General features: G+C 32.7%; 1 protein-coding gene across 1 annotated transcript; it reads left to right on the top strand.

Annotated features, from left to right (window-relative positions):
• The first annotated feature begins 3405 nt into the window (after window positions 1-3405).
• LOC110685903 (2-oxoisovalerate dehydrogenase subunit alpha 2, mitochondrial-like) lies at window positions 3406-10100 on the top strand. The gene is made up of 9 exons (XM_021862457.1): window positions 3406-3844; window positions 7751-7888; window positions 7999-8181; window positions 8309-8466; window positions 8565-8664; window positions 8767-8878; window positions 9005-9144; window positions 9475-9660; window positions 9792-10100. The coding sequence occupies exons 1-9, from the start codon at window positions 3566-3568 to the stop codon at window positions 9957-9959; spliced, it is 1464 nt and encodes a 487-aa protein (XP_021718149.1). The 5' UTR covers window positions 3406-3565; the 3' UTR covers window positions 9960-10100.
• Window positions 10101-16219: the final 6119 nt, after the last annotated feature.

Genomic DNA, 16219 nt, shown 5'->3' with positions numbered 1-16219 from the left:
ATTGTTACGAAGAATCGAATTGAAATCATTACTACACATCAACTACGAACCCTAACCAAGGACTTACTAAACCCTAAGCAAGGGACTCTTCAAGTTAATAATAAACAAAAAAAGTACGTGGCATATGTCAAAATTTGGTGCAAAAATTTCCAACCATTATATTTCCAACAAATGTAAGAAAAAATATGTATTCTTAACTAATTAATAAAGTATTGTACTCCGTATTTGTTAAAGTGTGAGTAAAAAAAAGGATGGAGATATATATATGTGTTTATATCGCATGCACATTGTTGCTCTTTAATAAATAGAGTCCTATAGTTCTTAAATTTCTTTTATTTTTTCATAAAGTGGATCGGCTTAATGCAATAGTTACCCTTCATTCTTTAGCGTATAAGTATTAAAAACAATTTATCGTGCTTCACTTAAAAAATTAATTTAGTTTACGGTAAACTATTGTTAAATTAACATTATAATTTATTGTAACATTAATAAAAACGTGCATTGCACGGGACTTAAACTAGTTTGAAGTAATACGAGTAATTAGTTGTAATTGCATGGCCTTTTGGCTGTTAGTATTCTTATGAATCTTATCAATTGTCATATGGATTATTAACTTGACATTAATCAGTTCATATAACTACTTCAATTCCTCTGCCATTTGTTGATAGCTAGTTTGCTACATAGAGCTAAATTCATTTAAGAAACAAGACAGAAATTATGCACATGGGCCTCAAGTGGGTTTGATGAGGAGAGAAAAATAGAGAGGTAGTGGGGTTGCAAGTGAAAAAAATTACTCCTAATAAGGTAATGGGACAGTGTTAGAGACACCCCAAAGAGGAATATGGGGCAAACAAGGCATAGCGCATAAATAGTACATGAATATTAATGACACAATATTGGCCCCAATTGCTATAACTTGAAATATTAATGACTCATTAAAGCAAACTACTTTCATATTAGAGTAACTTGCAATGCATTGAAAATTAATTTGTATATAGAGCTTGTTTAGCAATTGGCTTTTTCTATGGTTTTTGGTTTTTAGAAGTGGCCGAACAGTAAAAAAAATATGGCTTTTTTGTTGGCTAAAAAGCTTGCTTTTCTGCCAAAATCATAAATTAAGATTAGTTTTTTTGTGTTCGCTATTGACTTCTTATAATTACAATTCTATCCTAACAGCCAAATTTACTAAATATATTTATTTAAGAGCCAACCGTCAAACAACCAACATATAAAACCAATACATACAGCTGGTCAAACCAGACAAAGAAAACAGACAGTAGCCAATTGTCAAATAAGCCCATAATCAAACTAATGTCTAAAAGAACTTATCAACTGAATATGACCCGAACTAATCAGACTAAAAACAAACCTGATGGATCCATTTGCCAAAGCGTAGTAACTACTGTACTTGCGTACTAGACTACATGGTAACTTCAATTCAACCATAAATTAGAGCAGGCTGCAGATGATGTACATTTTTCAATTGAAAAGTCCCACAGCATTGATGCAACAATTAGCAATAGTACTGTCTTAGCTTTAATGTCTGAAACAATCCTGTGCTTACTCTATTTCCTTGAAGATTCTTTAGCCCCACTATTTCATCGCATTCTGTTTTCTCATCAATTACTCCAATTCATAGCCATTAACGTTTTATGGTAATTTCTGTATTTCGAGAGCTCGTAATGTTTGTTCTTTTTAAGACCATATGTCCATACTTGATAGCTATTAGGCCGATTAACTAGATTAGTATAGAAACACCATGTGTCTTAAAAAAACGCCGAAAACATTAGGTATAAAAACACAAGTCGTGAAAAATTGAGAATAGGGTTGGTCAATGGTGTTTAGTATATGCCCCAATTTGTATAACATGGGCAATAGTAGGTTTATACGTTGTCACCAAAAGATTAATTTAGGGTCTAAACAGCTTGTCGAGTAAGCTCTACCAGATTTTCGTTTCGTAGTCATATACTTTCTCTATTTCGGAATAATTAAGACACTTCTTTAAACATATAGTTTAAGAAAAAAAATTGGCAGAGTATAAAATGTTATTTAATGTAAAATAAAGTTAGTGAATTTAGTTTATATATATTGGAGTATTAGAGAAAGCTAACTAATGCCCATTTGGATGGGCAGATGCCATAAGGGCATCAATCAAGAGATACTACTTTGAGAGAGAGAAAGGGAAAGAGAAAGAGATCAGTTCATGATCTTTGGGAAGGTTTGGGGTATTAAAACATAGATATTTCATTTGGACTTTTTTTTTAGTTCAAAATCATAGAATTCTTTTCACTAAATAGTTAAGTCAGGCACTTCTATTCGTGTCGAACATGAGTATTCGAGTTCAAATAATATACTTCCTCCGTTTTTAAATACTTTTCACTTTTCATTTCCGTCCGTTTTTAACTACTTGCTCCATTTCTTTATTTGGAAAGCTTTTACAATATTTAATTCATTTCTCTCAACTAGTAGACCCAACATAAATCATATTTTATTAATTTCATATTCTCTCTCCTCCAATTCTCTCAACTACTTTCGTTTTTTACAATTTTTTATTCTTCCACCAACCCACTACCTTCATATTTTATTACTTTCTCCAATTTATCCTAAAACTCCGTGCATGGAAAAATGGAGCAAGTATTTAAAAACGGAGGCAATAAGTGTTATTAGGGATGTCAACAGGACATGGCAGGGCGGATGTTGGTTTTCCCATCCCCATCCCCGCGGCGAGTCCAAACTCATCCCCATCCCTGCCCCGCCGGGTCCAATTCTAAAATCATTCCCGCCCCACCCCACTTGGATATCCACCCCCACCTAAGACCCACTTAATTCTCGCCTTCCAAATACAACAACACTATATAATATAGATAACAATAAAAAAAATTCATCGTTTATATTATACTTTTTTAATTTTTTATATTTACTACTTTATTTTACATTTTTTTTACATGAAATAGTATAAAAGTATTCAATTTTTTTTTAAAAAAATATATAGTTGGGTATGGGGTGGGGATGAGGCGGGTACAACCTAAAATCCACTCTCACTCCATCACCCATATAACGGGTATGATTTTTATCCCCATTTTCGTCACCCGCCAAATCAGAACCCACCCTTACCCTACTAGGGGAAGTCTCCTACTTAACCTGCCCCAGACATCCCTAAGTATTATTCCAACAATTTGATACGGCCACGAGAAAAATACTGTTGTCCAGGTGTCAATCAAATCAATTTCGATATAAGGTGATTTGAAGTTTCAAGAGTACCATATACTACGTATATGACAAATTAGGCCAAGGAGGGTTTAATCGAAACGTGTTAGAAGGAAAACTTGTAAAATACAGCAGTATATGGACTAATATGGCATTAATTTAACAAATTGAAGTTGATAAAGCATTTGCTCTACTCACTTTACACGTTACACAAAAATACAAGTGTCATCCTCATCCATTTTCTATCTCTCTCTTCCTTTTCCATACAAGTACTTCGTATATTTCTTGAAGTGGCATACTCATCTTCTTAGCCCTCCAAAACATTGTTGGAAAAAAAAGGAGAGAGAGAGTGAGAAAAATGGCACAGTTGTTGTTAAGAAGAACAACAAACATTATGAAACAATTATATATAACAAAATCTAGTTTAACTACTAATCAAAGTAGTTTTATTCCTAGTTTCTTAGGAATTTCTCATAATGTTTGTAGTAACTACTCTGTTTTTTCTCCTACTTCCTTTGTTTTTGGGCGTTTAGAGTCTACTAAAGCCGCTGAATTGAAGATTGATCCTCAATTATACTCTTCTTCCGAGGATGATGATGATCATGATCATGCTTACCCTTCTTCCGAACCCAACGAGGTACACTTTTTTTTTCACTGATTCATGACTATCCGAACTTAGTTGTCACGTTGATACATATAGTACGTTGCATAATTTAAAACTAGTAACACGACGGCCAAAATTCGAATGGAGTTGGCTGTTGTTTTACTTCTTTACTTCTTGTTTAGTTGGCTGATAACAGAGGAAATGGGTGAAATGGCAATTCCATGGAAATTAGAAATCACCACACTATGTAGGACTTGGCCCAAATACATTTTTATTCTTCATTTTTTTAATTTCTAGATTATTTAGATCTGCAATTTTTGTTAAGGTATGTTATTATTTGGATTTGCATGTCAAAAATGTTTAACTCCTTCAGATCCTTTTTGTTATTTTCATTTGGAATATTTTTGTGAAATCAGGAACAACAAAGAGGATTGAAGGGAGTACTTTAGAAGCAATTATAGAAACTGAACATTGCTTTTTTTTTTTTGTGTAGCCAAAACTGAACATTGCTTAGTTGTGCAATATTCAGACAATATACAGATCATGTGGTCAATGGATTGAAATTTTTTTTTTTGCTGATTTTTTTTTAATAGAATCAATTGAAGTATTTTTCTGTATTTTCTCGGGTAATCTACTTCTACTTGCATGCAATAATAATAATTAAAAAATATCCATGCTTTTCAATTAGATGATTTTTAAATCCTTTTGTCAGAAGAAAAATACTAGTAATAAAATTGGTGATTAATAAGAGTGATTTGGACATCTAAAAAATACAGTACATAATTTTAATATCAGTATATCATGCTTCTCAATTACTTTACACTAATGAAGTCTTGATCCAGTAGCAAAGATTAAGTGTCCTTTCTCTAGATTATACGGAGTAGTTTGTAAATTGTAATATCCTTTTTAAAAAAAAAAAAAAAAAAAAGAAAAAAAAAAAAGAGAATTACGCTACTGCCTTATTCAGTTTACACGGGTTAATAGTGAGACAATTTATATGTTTTGTCTTTTTGAAGCTTTTAGCTAGAAAGTAGTGACGTGATCATTGCTGAAAATGGTTGGTTGTTGTATGAGATCTACAAGTACTAGAATTTCTTTACTTGGTTAGAAATAAGTTTTGATTTTTTTTTTTTTTAAATTACAACATTTGCACATTTTAAAGCGAAATAATAATAAAAAAAAAAACATGATAGAATACAGTTTATAAACCAATTATGTATGGTTAAAGCCTAGGATTGGTTTATATGATTCACTATTTTATATCAATATTATTTAATATATCATATCCTAACATAGATAATCCTTATCATAGTATTCTACTAATGTCGATATGAAAAATATATTACACACATATATTTTTCGATATTAATTACTACATATATCTCATATTACCATATATATTCTGATACCATGATAAATACATACGAGTCTGGGTGACATTGTGCACCAATAAGATATATTCAATAATTAATATCAATACAATTTAGCAAATCATATCCTAAAGATATTATTCTCCTAATATCATAAAAGAAAATATATAATACAAATAATCCCAACTTTACCATATGATTTTACCAAAGTCCGGATTACCATATGATTTTTAAATCCAAACTTTCGTTTATTCTATAATAATTCAACTTTCGTTTATTTTAGAATAACCCGTACCTACTCCTTGTAAATAGTCCAACAGTATATAAAATATCTAAAGCATGCATTATGTGCATAAAACGATCTAAAGATTTGCTAGTAGAAAATATGGAGAAATAAGATATACTTCCTCCATTCTTTTAATATCGCATCACTTGCTTTTTAAGAAAGTTTCACAAACATTGCATCACTTTTATTTTAGGACAAAAATATCTATGTTCACACTGTAAATACCCAATATACCATTACTTTTTCACACTTACTTTTTATTTTATCTTTATATTACATGGACAATTTTGTATTTTTACGTTTCTCTCTTACTTTTTCCCACTACCAAATTTTGCCTCCAAAACCCCTATGATGCAATAAAAAAAAACGGAGAAAGTATAATGATTGCATGCATATAATTTAGTTTATATTTTATCAAATCAATTGCATTTTGCATATGCTTATTCCAATCTAAATTAATTAAAAACATCTTGCAGTATACAAGTTGGGCACATGAAATATTTTGAAATCTTTTATATTCTTTACCCTTGCATTATGATACGGAATGAAGATACATATTGATTGCATACACCTATTTTTTAAAAATAAAATGCAATAGACAATTCATTATGATATATAGATGAAATTACCTCATGGTTCATAAAAATAAAATGCTACGGAGTTTTATAATAGCTACGGAGTTTTTAATTATTAATTGCTACGGAGTTTTTTTTTTAATTATTTTATAATAGGATCTTGCTAATGAACACCTATGGGACATTTGATAAACATTTAAAATATCTCCTAAAGTAGTACAAGTATTAATTTAGGAATATATGTTAAAATTACATGTCAATTGGTGTAATTAATGTTTATTTTATTTTAATATTTTTATTTTTAGGTATCTTATCCAACGCCTCAGGGGCGTTTGTTAGCTTTTTGCCACAATACGTAAGATTCCAATACCACGTCACTGTAATTTGTACAAATACGACGTTGTATCTTAATCTAACCTTTGACTTGTATGCAAGCTCATTGTTTGATGTGGGCTACCTGGCAAGATGACACATTGGGATAGTGGGCCTAGTGGCCCAACTCATCTTAATTGTTTTATCTACCAGGTTCCATATTAGTTCCGAGAGTCTTCCGACAATGCGGACAAAGTTTTGTAGACCGTCAAATTTTTGTATTTACATACTTCATAATTATAATTGTTATATTTTATTCATTGACAAAACGGAAAAATTAATCCTATATGTACGGGGTATAAGTTTTTATTTTTTAGGATCTCCCCCTCAAGTATTTGGGGGTTCGACTCCTCATCCCCCTATTTCTGTGATAGGGACATAGGGTGGGAGCCTCTCCCTATGTATCTTACTCTTAAAATAAAAAGAAAAAAAGTTTATGTAGCGAGTTGTGAGGGTTCGTGATTAAGGGTGTTTGTTGGTATTCCGTCCCTAGTAAGTCTTATATAAGGCACATTTACGTTAATTTTATGGTAAGATGATTAATTTGAGAGTAACTTTAACAATTTTTATGGTAGGTTTAATTTCTTTAAAGTTAACTTTTATTTTGTAATGAGTTTGATTGTAATTTGATGCATTATTTTTAATGGATACATGTTATGAAGGCTAACATGATTAATTTAATACATCATAAGTCCAGTAAAATTTATTTTAAGAAAATGGTAATTTTTGTACTCCGGTATACAAGGGTAATTTTAAATACTTTTAGGATAACTTTAATCTGTCTTATGTGGAGTAATAACTTAAAGAAAGCCCGGTTTAATCAAGAATTTGTGTTCCCTTTTTGGGCCTTTATCTTAAGGAATTCACAATAAAATTTGATTTTTTTATATTGAGTTCAATCCATTTTGAAATTCTACTGAATTCAATTCAATTCAGAATTTGGTACTTTGGGTCCGGTTTGGAATTCTAATTATAGATGAATTCCATTATTTTAATATTGCGATAAATGGGTCCAACATGAGTTCACGATTCTAAAAAATGTCTTGGAAAAATGTTACCGAAAGAAATAAGTAAAAATTCATTGAGTTTCGATCTCAAATTCCTATTTAGTAATTTCACGTTGATAATTGATAGTTTATACTCCATTTAACTTATATTTTCACAATTGATATTCTGATACTAGTATTTGAATTCCTTGTATAGATATGCAATGACCATAGATTATGACTTATGGTGAAAAATAAGCCATGTCTTGGTAAGTAATATTAGTACAATAGTACACATTTAGGGTGATCATCTAATCTGAAACTACATTTGTCATATACTTATATTGCAGGGAATGGATTTTCCAGGAGGGAAGGTTATGTTTACATCACAAATGAGTTTCATTGCCGAGTCTGGGAAGACTAGAGTACCTTGCTATCGTGTTCTAAATGACAGCGGGGAGCTAATTTGTGGGAAAGTTCATGATCTTGTAAGTAGCAGTTTCAGTCACATTACACGTTTAGCAATGCTTAAAACAGTTGACGTAACAATATTATTTAACTTTAAGAATCATAGTTGTATAATTCTTCGTTTATATAGGTGAACCAAGACTTGGCAACAAGGATGTATAATAGCATGATCACTCTTCAAATTATGGACACATTTCTGTATGAAGCACAAAGACAAGGAAGAATATCATTTTATATGACTTCATTCGGGGAAGAAGCAATTAATATTGCATCTGCAGCAGCCCTCTCTACAGAGGACATTATTTTTGCTCAGGTATTATGTAATCAAATACGTAACTATGTCAAAAGTAGTACTATATATATATATGGGAAAATGACACGTTTAATTTGCTTAGAAATGAAAATGGACTTATGCAGTTGCCTCTGATGTCTAAGTACAGTATAGGGAGCCTGGGGCGTTACTATGGCGTGGTTTCACCTTACAAGATTTTACAAATCAGTGTTTCGGAAATAAGGCTGATTGTGGGAAAGGTCGGCAAATGCCAAATCATTATGGGTCTAGTAAACATAACTACTTTACAATATCTTCCCCAATAGCGTAAGAATTCCTTTTGTGATTTTCATTATAAGGTCGATGTATTACTGTATTAGACGTTTGGTCAATGATGAATCAAACAAAAATTGGCATTGTTTCAGTACACAACTTCCTCAAGCCGCAGGAGCTGCTTATTCTCTTAAGATGGATAAAAAGGATGCTTGTGTTGTAGCCTACATGGGAGATGGTTGCACTAGTGAGGTACATATCATACTACGTATAAGTTTATTACTTGGATTATATTATTAACGGTCTTAATTCTTAACAATGTTATTAGTGCTAATTTTGAAATACTTTCCTCAGGGAGATTTCCATGCTGGTTTGAATTTCGCGGCAGTCATGGAAGTTCCAATAGTGTTCATTTGTCGTAACAATGGATATGCAATTAGTACTCCTATTTCAGACCAATTTCGAAGTAATTAACCTAATATTTTGCTGTCTTTTAATAATATCATTATCTGTTCGTACTTTGTTCACTGCTGCATCTTGTAAATTGTAATTCTTTGAAAAAAATTGATTATCTGTACTGTTATGCTTGAAGGTGATGGTGTTGTTGTCAAGGGACAAGCTTATGGAATACGTAGCTTTCGAGTTGATGGAAATGACGCTCTTGCTGTCTATAATGTGGTTCGAACTGCTCGTGAAATGGCAATCTCTGAACAAAGACCTATTCTTGTTGAGGTGCTCATTCCTAGATATAGATAATTATCTTATACAAGTGAGAGTAACATATTTGAACCGTACTTCCATAGTTCCATACCAGTACAATCTATTCTATAAGGTCGCTTTAATAATACAAGATTTTTTCTAAATTTAGTAAAAAAATTTGAGCCTGAAGATATAAAATTATATGTGGTGTAGAATTAAGAATAGTTATGTTCTTTTAACTTAAAGTTCTTAAGAATAACCTCTATTTAAAAATGTGGCCTGTTATTCAGAGACGATGGAGTTTTTAGATATATGTTACATTTTAACCAAATTGAAGACTAAAATTTGATCAATTATATTCAGGCGCTAACATATCGAGTAGGACACCACTCTACTTCTGATGATTCCACCAAGTACAGGTCAACTAATGAAATCGAACACTGGAAAATAGCGAAGAGTCCTGTCACAAAATTTAGGATGTGGATTGAGAGAATTGGCTGGTGGAATGAAGATGATGAAATGGAAATTCGAAAGAAGATCAAGAAAGAGGTGAAAGCTACTACAATTGCTAAAAGTTTGATTATTTCATACTATCTAAGCTATCTTCTTTAAGTTGGTATGATAACCATACTACTATTATACGCCGATTTCAATGTTTCGTTTGATTCTTGTCGATGCAGATCCTTCAAGCAATTCAAGTGGCAGAAAAGTTGGAAAAACCACCGGTTTCGGAAATGTTTACAGATGTGTATGATGAACCAACAAAGGATCTGGTTGAGCAAGAAATCTTGCTTAGAGAATCCATTAAGAAGCACCCTAAAGATTATCCATCTGATGTTGCAAAGTGAATTTACTATTTAGATGTATATTCATGTAATGGTGTACTTGTCTTAGCTTGAAAAGGCTTTTGATGAGACTTAATTACTATGTATAGTATATAGTATTTGTCAAATACCGGTTAATTATGATTCCTACTAATCTGAATTGCATCATGGCTATTATAAATTTATAATAATCATGGTCATGTCTTAATAATGGCTATATATATATATATATTTTTTTTTTTTTGAAACAATGGCTATATATTTTTTTAATTGTATTACGGAGTAATATATTTACTCAATATGAAAATTACAAGTTTGAATTTTTCTCAAAAAAAAAAAAATTACATTTTTGAAAAATACATATTGCGATTGTTAATATTTTTTTTATTTTTCACACTAGTGTAAAAAAATGATTAAAGTTTAACCATACCAATTCATCATATTATTTACTGTACTGGGATCGATTGTATTTAGCAAGGTACAATTGATTATATGGTGCATTTGTGCATCTGCATGAGTTGAATATAGAAAACAGAATCGCATATCACAAAGTCCACAATATATAAAAGATATTAACAAATATCAGCAAAGTATCATATAATATCGACAAAGTATCATATAATATCAACAAATAAGCTAGTGTTGTAATATTGATGCAAGATGGAACAACACAAAGAAAGACTTACAAAGTTACAATACTAAGTTGGAGATCAAGCGTTTATATTATTACTTGTATTGTGGGTAGTACATATATTGTGCAAGAGCATCTATTTATACTAGTATAACTAGTGTAACACCACTTCTTCATTAGTATGTGGTGTAACTAATGGAGGCGTTACTTTTCTATTAGTATTGTAACTAAAGAAGATGTAATTTTAGGTGTTACATCTTACATACTTACATCCACTTAATATGGATATTTCATAACAGCTAACATATATACAAGTATATTTTATAATCCTACATAAGGTTATAATATCATTTCTTTCCCATTGAAAAAACTTTTCAAATGAAAAAAAAAAAAAAAAAATCATCAACATCTTATATGATCCACAATCTCTTTAAAAATAAAATTATTATCATCATCAAAATCAAATTACAGAGCAAAATCAGATATCTCTAAGTTTGAGGTGTAACTTTCGACTCAAGTCCAAAACAACATGGTTTTACGTGGTAATAGCATGTTAATCTCATTGATTATTTTAGTCTTATTGAAATTTGCCTCTTTTAGTGAAGGAAGACAAATTGGAGGTTCAAAGGGCGTTATCAAATCCATTCAGGTATTTAACCAAATTTTCAAAGAATAGTCATTTGATGATTGAATTTATGTATTATCTACTGCCAACTAGACTTCATGTGACAATTGGATGATCATTTGATGATTTTTTTTTGAAAAAATTGTCAAAAATAATACAAACTTTAAGCGGTCCGCCAAAAACAAGTCAATCTTTTAATTATTTCTAAATAATACAAATTTTGGGGAGTATCCGCTATAAACAGGTTATAACCAGTTGGTGACTTGATTAGTAGGTATGTGGGATACGTGTCGTAATTCTATTGGTTTGACACTTTAATTTATATTTATTTTATTTTATTTAATGTTTTTAATATTATTATTATTATTAATTATTAAAAAAAAAAAAAAACCAACCCCCTCCCTACCAGCCACTGTATCCCCTCCCTACCAAACCCATTTCCTCGACACCCGCACTTCGGCGACCCCTCGCCGCGCCCCAGCCCCTCCCCTTCCGCCGGCGACACCAAATCCGGCATACCCTCCCCGACTCCCAACCACCACGTAAAACCACGAGCTGAAACCCCACCAAAACCTCTAACCGCCTCTACCCCCACCCCTAAAACCCTAGTGGCTAGGATTTTCAACGGTCGAGGAAGGAGCGTTTGGGGGTTTCGGTGGTGGAGGAGCAAATTTGTGGGTTTTTCGTGGGGAGGGAGAGGGATTTTGGTGATGGTGATTCCGGGGGAAGGGAATGGGCTTTGGTGGTTCAAGGGAAGGGGAGGACGATGGCTGGGTAGGAATAGGCGGCGGCCGGCGACCAGGTTGGATAGCTCGGCTGACGTCGCTGGGGCTGGGGGAGGAGAGCTGTTGGTGGAGCTGCCAGTGGAGGAAGAGGAGTGGCTGGTGGTAGAAATCGGAGGGATGTGTTTTTTTTTTAATTATTATTTTTTAAAATATTTTAATTGTTAATAAATTATGATTAAATCTTTAATTAGAATTAATTAAATTCTTAAACGAATTTATCAAAAAAAAAAAAAAAGTTAACCGGTTATATAGGTTGTAGGTAAAATTTCTCGTTTAACGGGATACTCCCTAAAGTTTGTATTATTCAGAAATAATTAAAAGTTTGACTTGTTTTTGGCGACAGCTCAAAGTTTGTATTATTTTTGACAATTTTTTCTTTTTTTATTTATTGCAAAAACACTATTACTCTGTATATAGTTAAAATATCGTAGTCAAAATATCGTGTGCAACTTAGCAATAAAAAGCGATAAAATTAAAAAATAATCATTAAGTGTTAAGTTTTTAACCAACTGTAATTAACATTGGATAACAGATATCCGCAATAGTCAATCCGAAAAATTTCGGATATCAAATATCTGAATTTTTCAGATTTGATTTGAATATCAGTATATGAATCTAAGAATTTAGATATTCGAATCGAAATCACATTTCGATTTGGATATCCAATTCATGCACAGGCCTAACCATTACAATACCCTACTTTAACCTTTGTATGTATTTACCACAATATCATGTTAAACATTTGGTAAATATCTCACTGTTAGCTGCTGGGAATTGTTTGACAAATGACAATTTTTAGGCATGGATGTAATAATGTTTAGGCTTTAGGTACACATTTTTCAACTTACCCTAGCTTAGAACGCTCGGTTACCCAAACCCGATCTGCGCTTTTGATCTACTCTACTTTTCTACCAACTATAAAACTGGGTCGATGACGTTTTTAATTTTAAAATTTTAAAAGTATGTATATATTGGACACCTTCCTTATGAGGAAAAGTAGATCATATCAATGACATATAAACATATGTATTTTGTGATACATCGTCTTAAAAATCATACTTGTATATATATGGATGGAATTTTTTTCAGGGCTTCTAATTGATACAATTGATATTGTTCTATTTACATAGGGATGATGGAGATGTAATAGATTGCATTGATATTCTTAACCAACCTGCTTTCACTCATCCGCTCCTCGTAAATCATACAATACAGGTTTGATTAATTTAGGTGAACTCTATTATTAATGAGTCAATTTTTTTTCCAAATTTGCATCACTTTATGTTTCAATCAATCAATTACATAATACCAAAACTGACACCAAGAATGACACGTGTTACTGCCTGATGCTGTCATTTCCCTCCAAAAAAACATTTCCAATAAAATAAAATAAAATATTCCTTATTTTCTTTATATATATCCTTATTCATTGATAATATCTATAAACAATAAATAAACTTATAATAGCAAGTACAAATTCTTAATATAAATATAAAAATTATTTGCCAAAAATGATATTATAATAATATGTTTCAGTCAAACTTTTCCAATCAAAATTTATAGTATAAATACCTTAACTTAATAATGGATTTCAAAATTTGGAAATATCAAAGTTAAGATAAACCGTGGACTTTAAAAATATCAATCTTACATATATTGGGCTTAATAAAATCAAACACATTATAGCAGCCCATAATAAATATAACCTGTTGGGTTTGACTTCCATAATAAAACACAAAGTTAGGTAAAACAGTAAAGCCCATAAAATAATAAAGCCCATCAAGGTGGAGTCTTCAATCTCTCCCTTGATGGAAGTCAAAACCATCATTAAAATAACCAATAAACCTGCACACAAAGTTAATATCCAAAATATTCATCATATAATAAGCAGGAAACTTCTCCCCTTTTTTGACATCCAACAAGGGAGGGAAAATGTTTGGAACGGTTGAAAAAGCTTAAAAATATTACAAAACAGAAGTTTAAAGTAAAAAACAGAAATGGTAAAAACAAATAACAAGGCCTTGATCCCAGCATTAATTCACTTCCTGCCTTGCTGATAACGTACATCAGCCTGAGCCCGGTTAACAAAACGCTTATGAGCCTCCCTCATAATCTTGTCCCTTTGCATCTCATCCAACCTTCTCTGCTCCTCAGCTCTATATTTCTTCACCACTCCATATTCCTCAACTATGATGATAGAAGGTTCAGACACTAGAGGTCTAAGAATTGGTCGGTTGCGCACTGAACGTTCACAGTTTAGGAGGACAGTACATTTGCAGATTTCTCTCTAGCATGCTCAGCAGCATCCTCATGAAGAGGCATAATACTGCTAGTAGCAGTGAAGGAGAGGGCATTGAAGTGAAACAGTTGATTTACTTTGGCATTTACAATGGCCAAAAGTTCATGGGTTTGGTCAAGCTTGCCATCAAGGTCGTGAATGTCACGACGGAGGTCATCCAAACCAAACTCTAAGGCATCTAAGCGAGAAGAGGGCAAGGAGGAGTCAGCAATGCCTTTCCCCTTAGACAGAGAGGAGGGTAGGGCAGCAGCTTCCTCTGGAGTAAGGTCAGAGCGAAGCTTCTAAGAGACATCAGGGAGACATGAATGCCGATTTTGGTAAGAGAATCTAGACCAACCTTAGGCGATTGAATGCGCTCAACTTCTTCATTGTCAAGAGAAATGTTGAAGAATTGGAAGATTTTGGGAAGAAAGTTGGCGTAAGGCAGAGGCATTGGCCTGGAAGATGAAAAGCAGTGGACCATATGATTTAGGATTAGAAACGGCAGATCAAGGTCATAGCCATTAAGGAGCAAGAATAGAATTTCAAGGGTTTGATCGGTAAGTAGTTCCCTAGAGTTTGTTCGGGGAACTATACATCGCACCAAATATGTGAAAATTATTTTAGGTTCAAGGCGAAGAGAGGAGTATGTCAATTGACGAGAGGAGGACAGATTTGGAAGCAAGAATTGTTCTCTAGCCTGAGTGACACATTCTAAACGGGAAGGATGAGAATCCTGTGAAAAGTCAGGAGATGTGCCTAAAATCTGGGCTAAAATTGAGGAAGTTAGAGAGATTTCTCTCCCTTTGACAAGATTATCAAGGGTAATTTCACCATGACTCCTTTTAACCACCATACTGATGTAAAATAGGCGGGTGAGTCTAGGATAGACAACATCAGAAATAGAGGACAATTTAAACAAATTTAACTCTCGAGACACCTTAAGATAATGTAATTCAGCAGAGGAAATAAACTCGATATCCATTAATTCAGAAAAGCAAAGTTTACGAGAGTGAAAACGATCTTTCCATTCACCATGGGATGTATTATTTCAAAACCAAGAGGATGGAAACAAAGAATTTACCTCTGGTACAGATGGATTGACGGGAACAGAGGGGGTAGGAATCTGAGATGAAGAGGATTCCGAATTCGATGGTTCAGAGGAAGATACTTGAGGAACTCTCTTCCTTGAGGATGAAGCACGAGCCTTTGTTACTTTAGAGGAAGAGGGTTTTGAAGAAACGGATTTTCTTTTGGGTGACATTGATAATGGAAGAGAAATTAATTTGAGATGGAAAAAGCAAAAGAAAATTTTGGATGAGTGAAGGGGATGGAGTGAAGGAAGAGAGAGAAAGAAAGAGAAATAAATGGAGAGGGAAAAGAGGCGGTTTTAGGGAAGTGGGAAGGTGAAAAGAGGTGTGAAGTGACATGACAAGGGTGAATTATGACGGTTTGCAAAGGTCCAGTGAATGTGAAGGACGCGTGATTCGAGGCACTATTTAAAAACCAAAAATAAATTACAGCTGGTAAAAAAAATTAGAAAGCATTTTTTTTTAAAGAAAAAAATATTTAATGTTTACCCACTTGGATAACCACCAAATATTTAATGTTCCAAGAATTTTAATATACTGCAATATTATTTCAGGATTTTGTCATGCAGGTCAAGATCCTGAAGTAAGGTGCAGCTTAACAAACAACACATTAAAGCTGGAAAATACGCACCTTAGCCTCCCCTAGGAAGATGCATCCATATTTAACATTCCCAATTCAATCCGTATAAGATTGAATCTATCTTCACTTAAAGGCTTCGTAAAAATGTCAGCAAGTTGATAAGTGGTAGAAATGAAAGAGATAGATACATCACCTTTTTCCACATGATCTCTTATAAAATGATGTTGCACATCAATATGTTTAGTACGAGAGTGTTGCACATGATTCTTTGTGATTGAGATAGCACTTGAATTA

Source organism: Chenopodium quinoa, unplaced genomic scaffold (assembly GCF_001683475.1).
Source record: "Chenopodium quinoa cultivar QQ74 unplaced genomic scaffold, ASM168347v1, whole genome shotgun sequence".
Lineage (NCBI taxonomy): Eukaryota > Viridiplantae > Streptophyta > Magnoliopsida > Caryophyllales > Amaranthaceae > Chenopodium > Chenopodium quinoa.
This window is presented reverse-complemented; position numbering and strand designations above follow the sequence as displayed.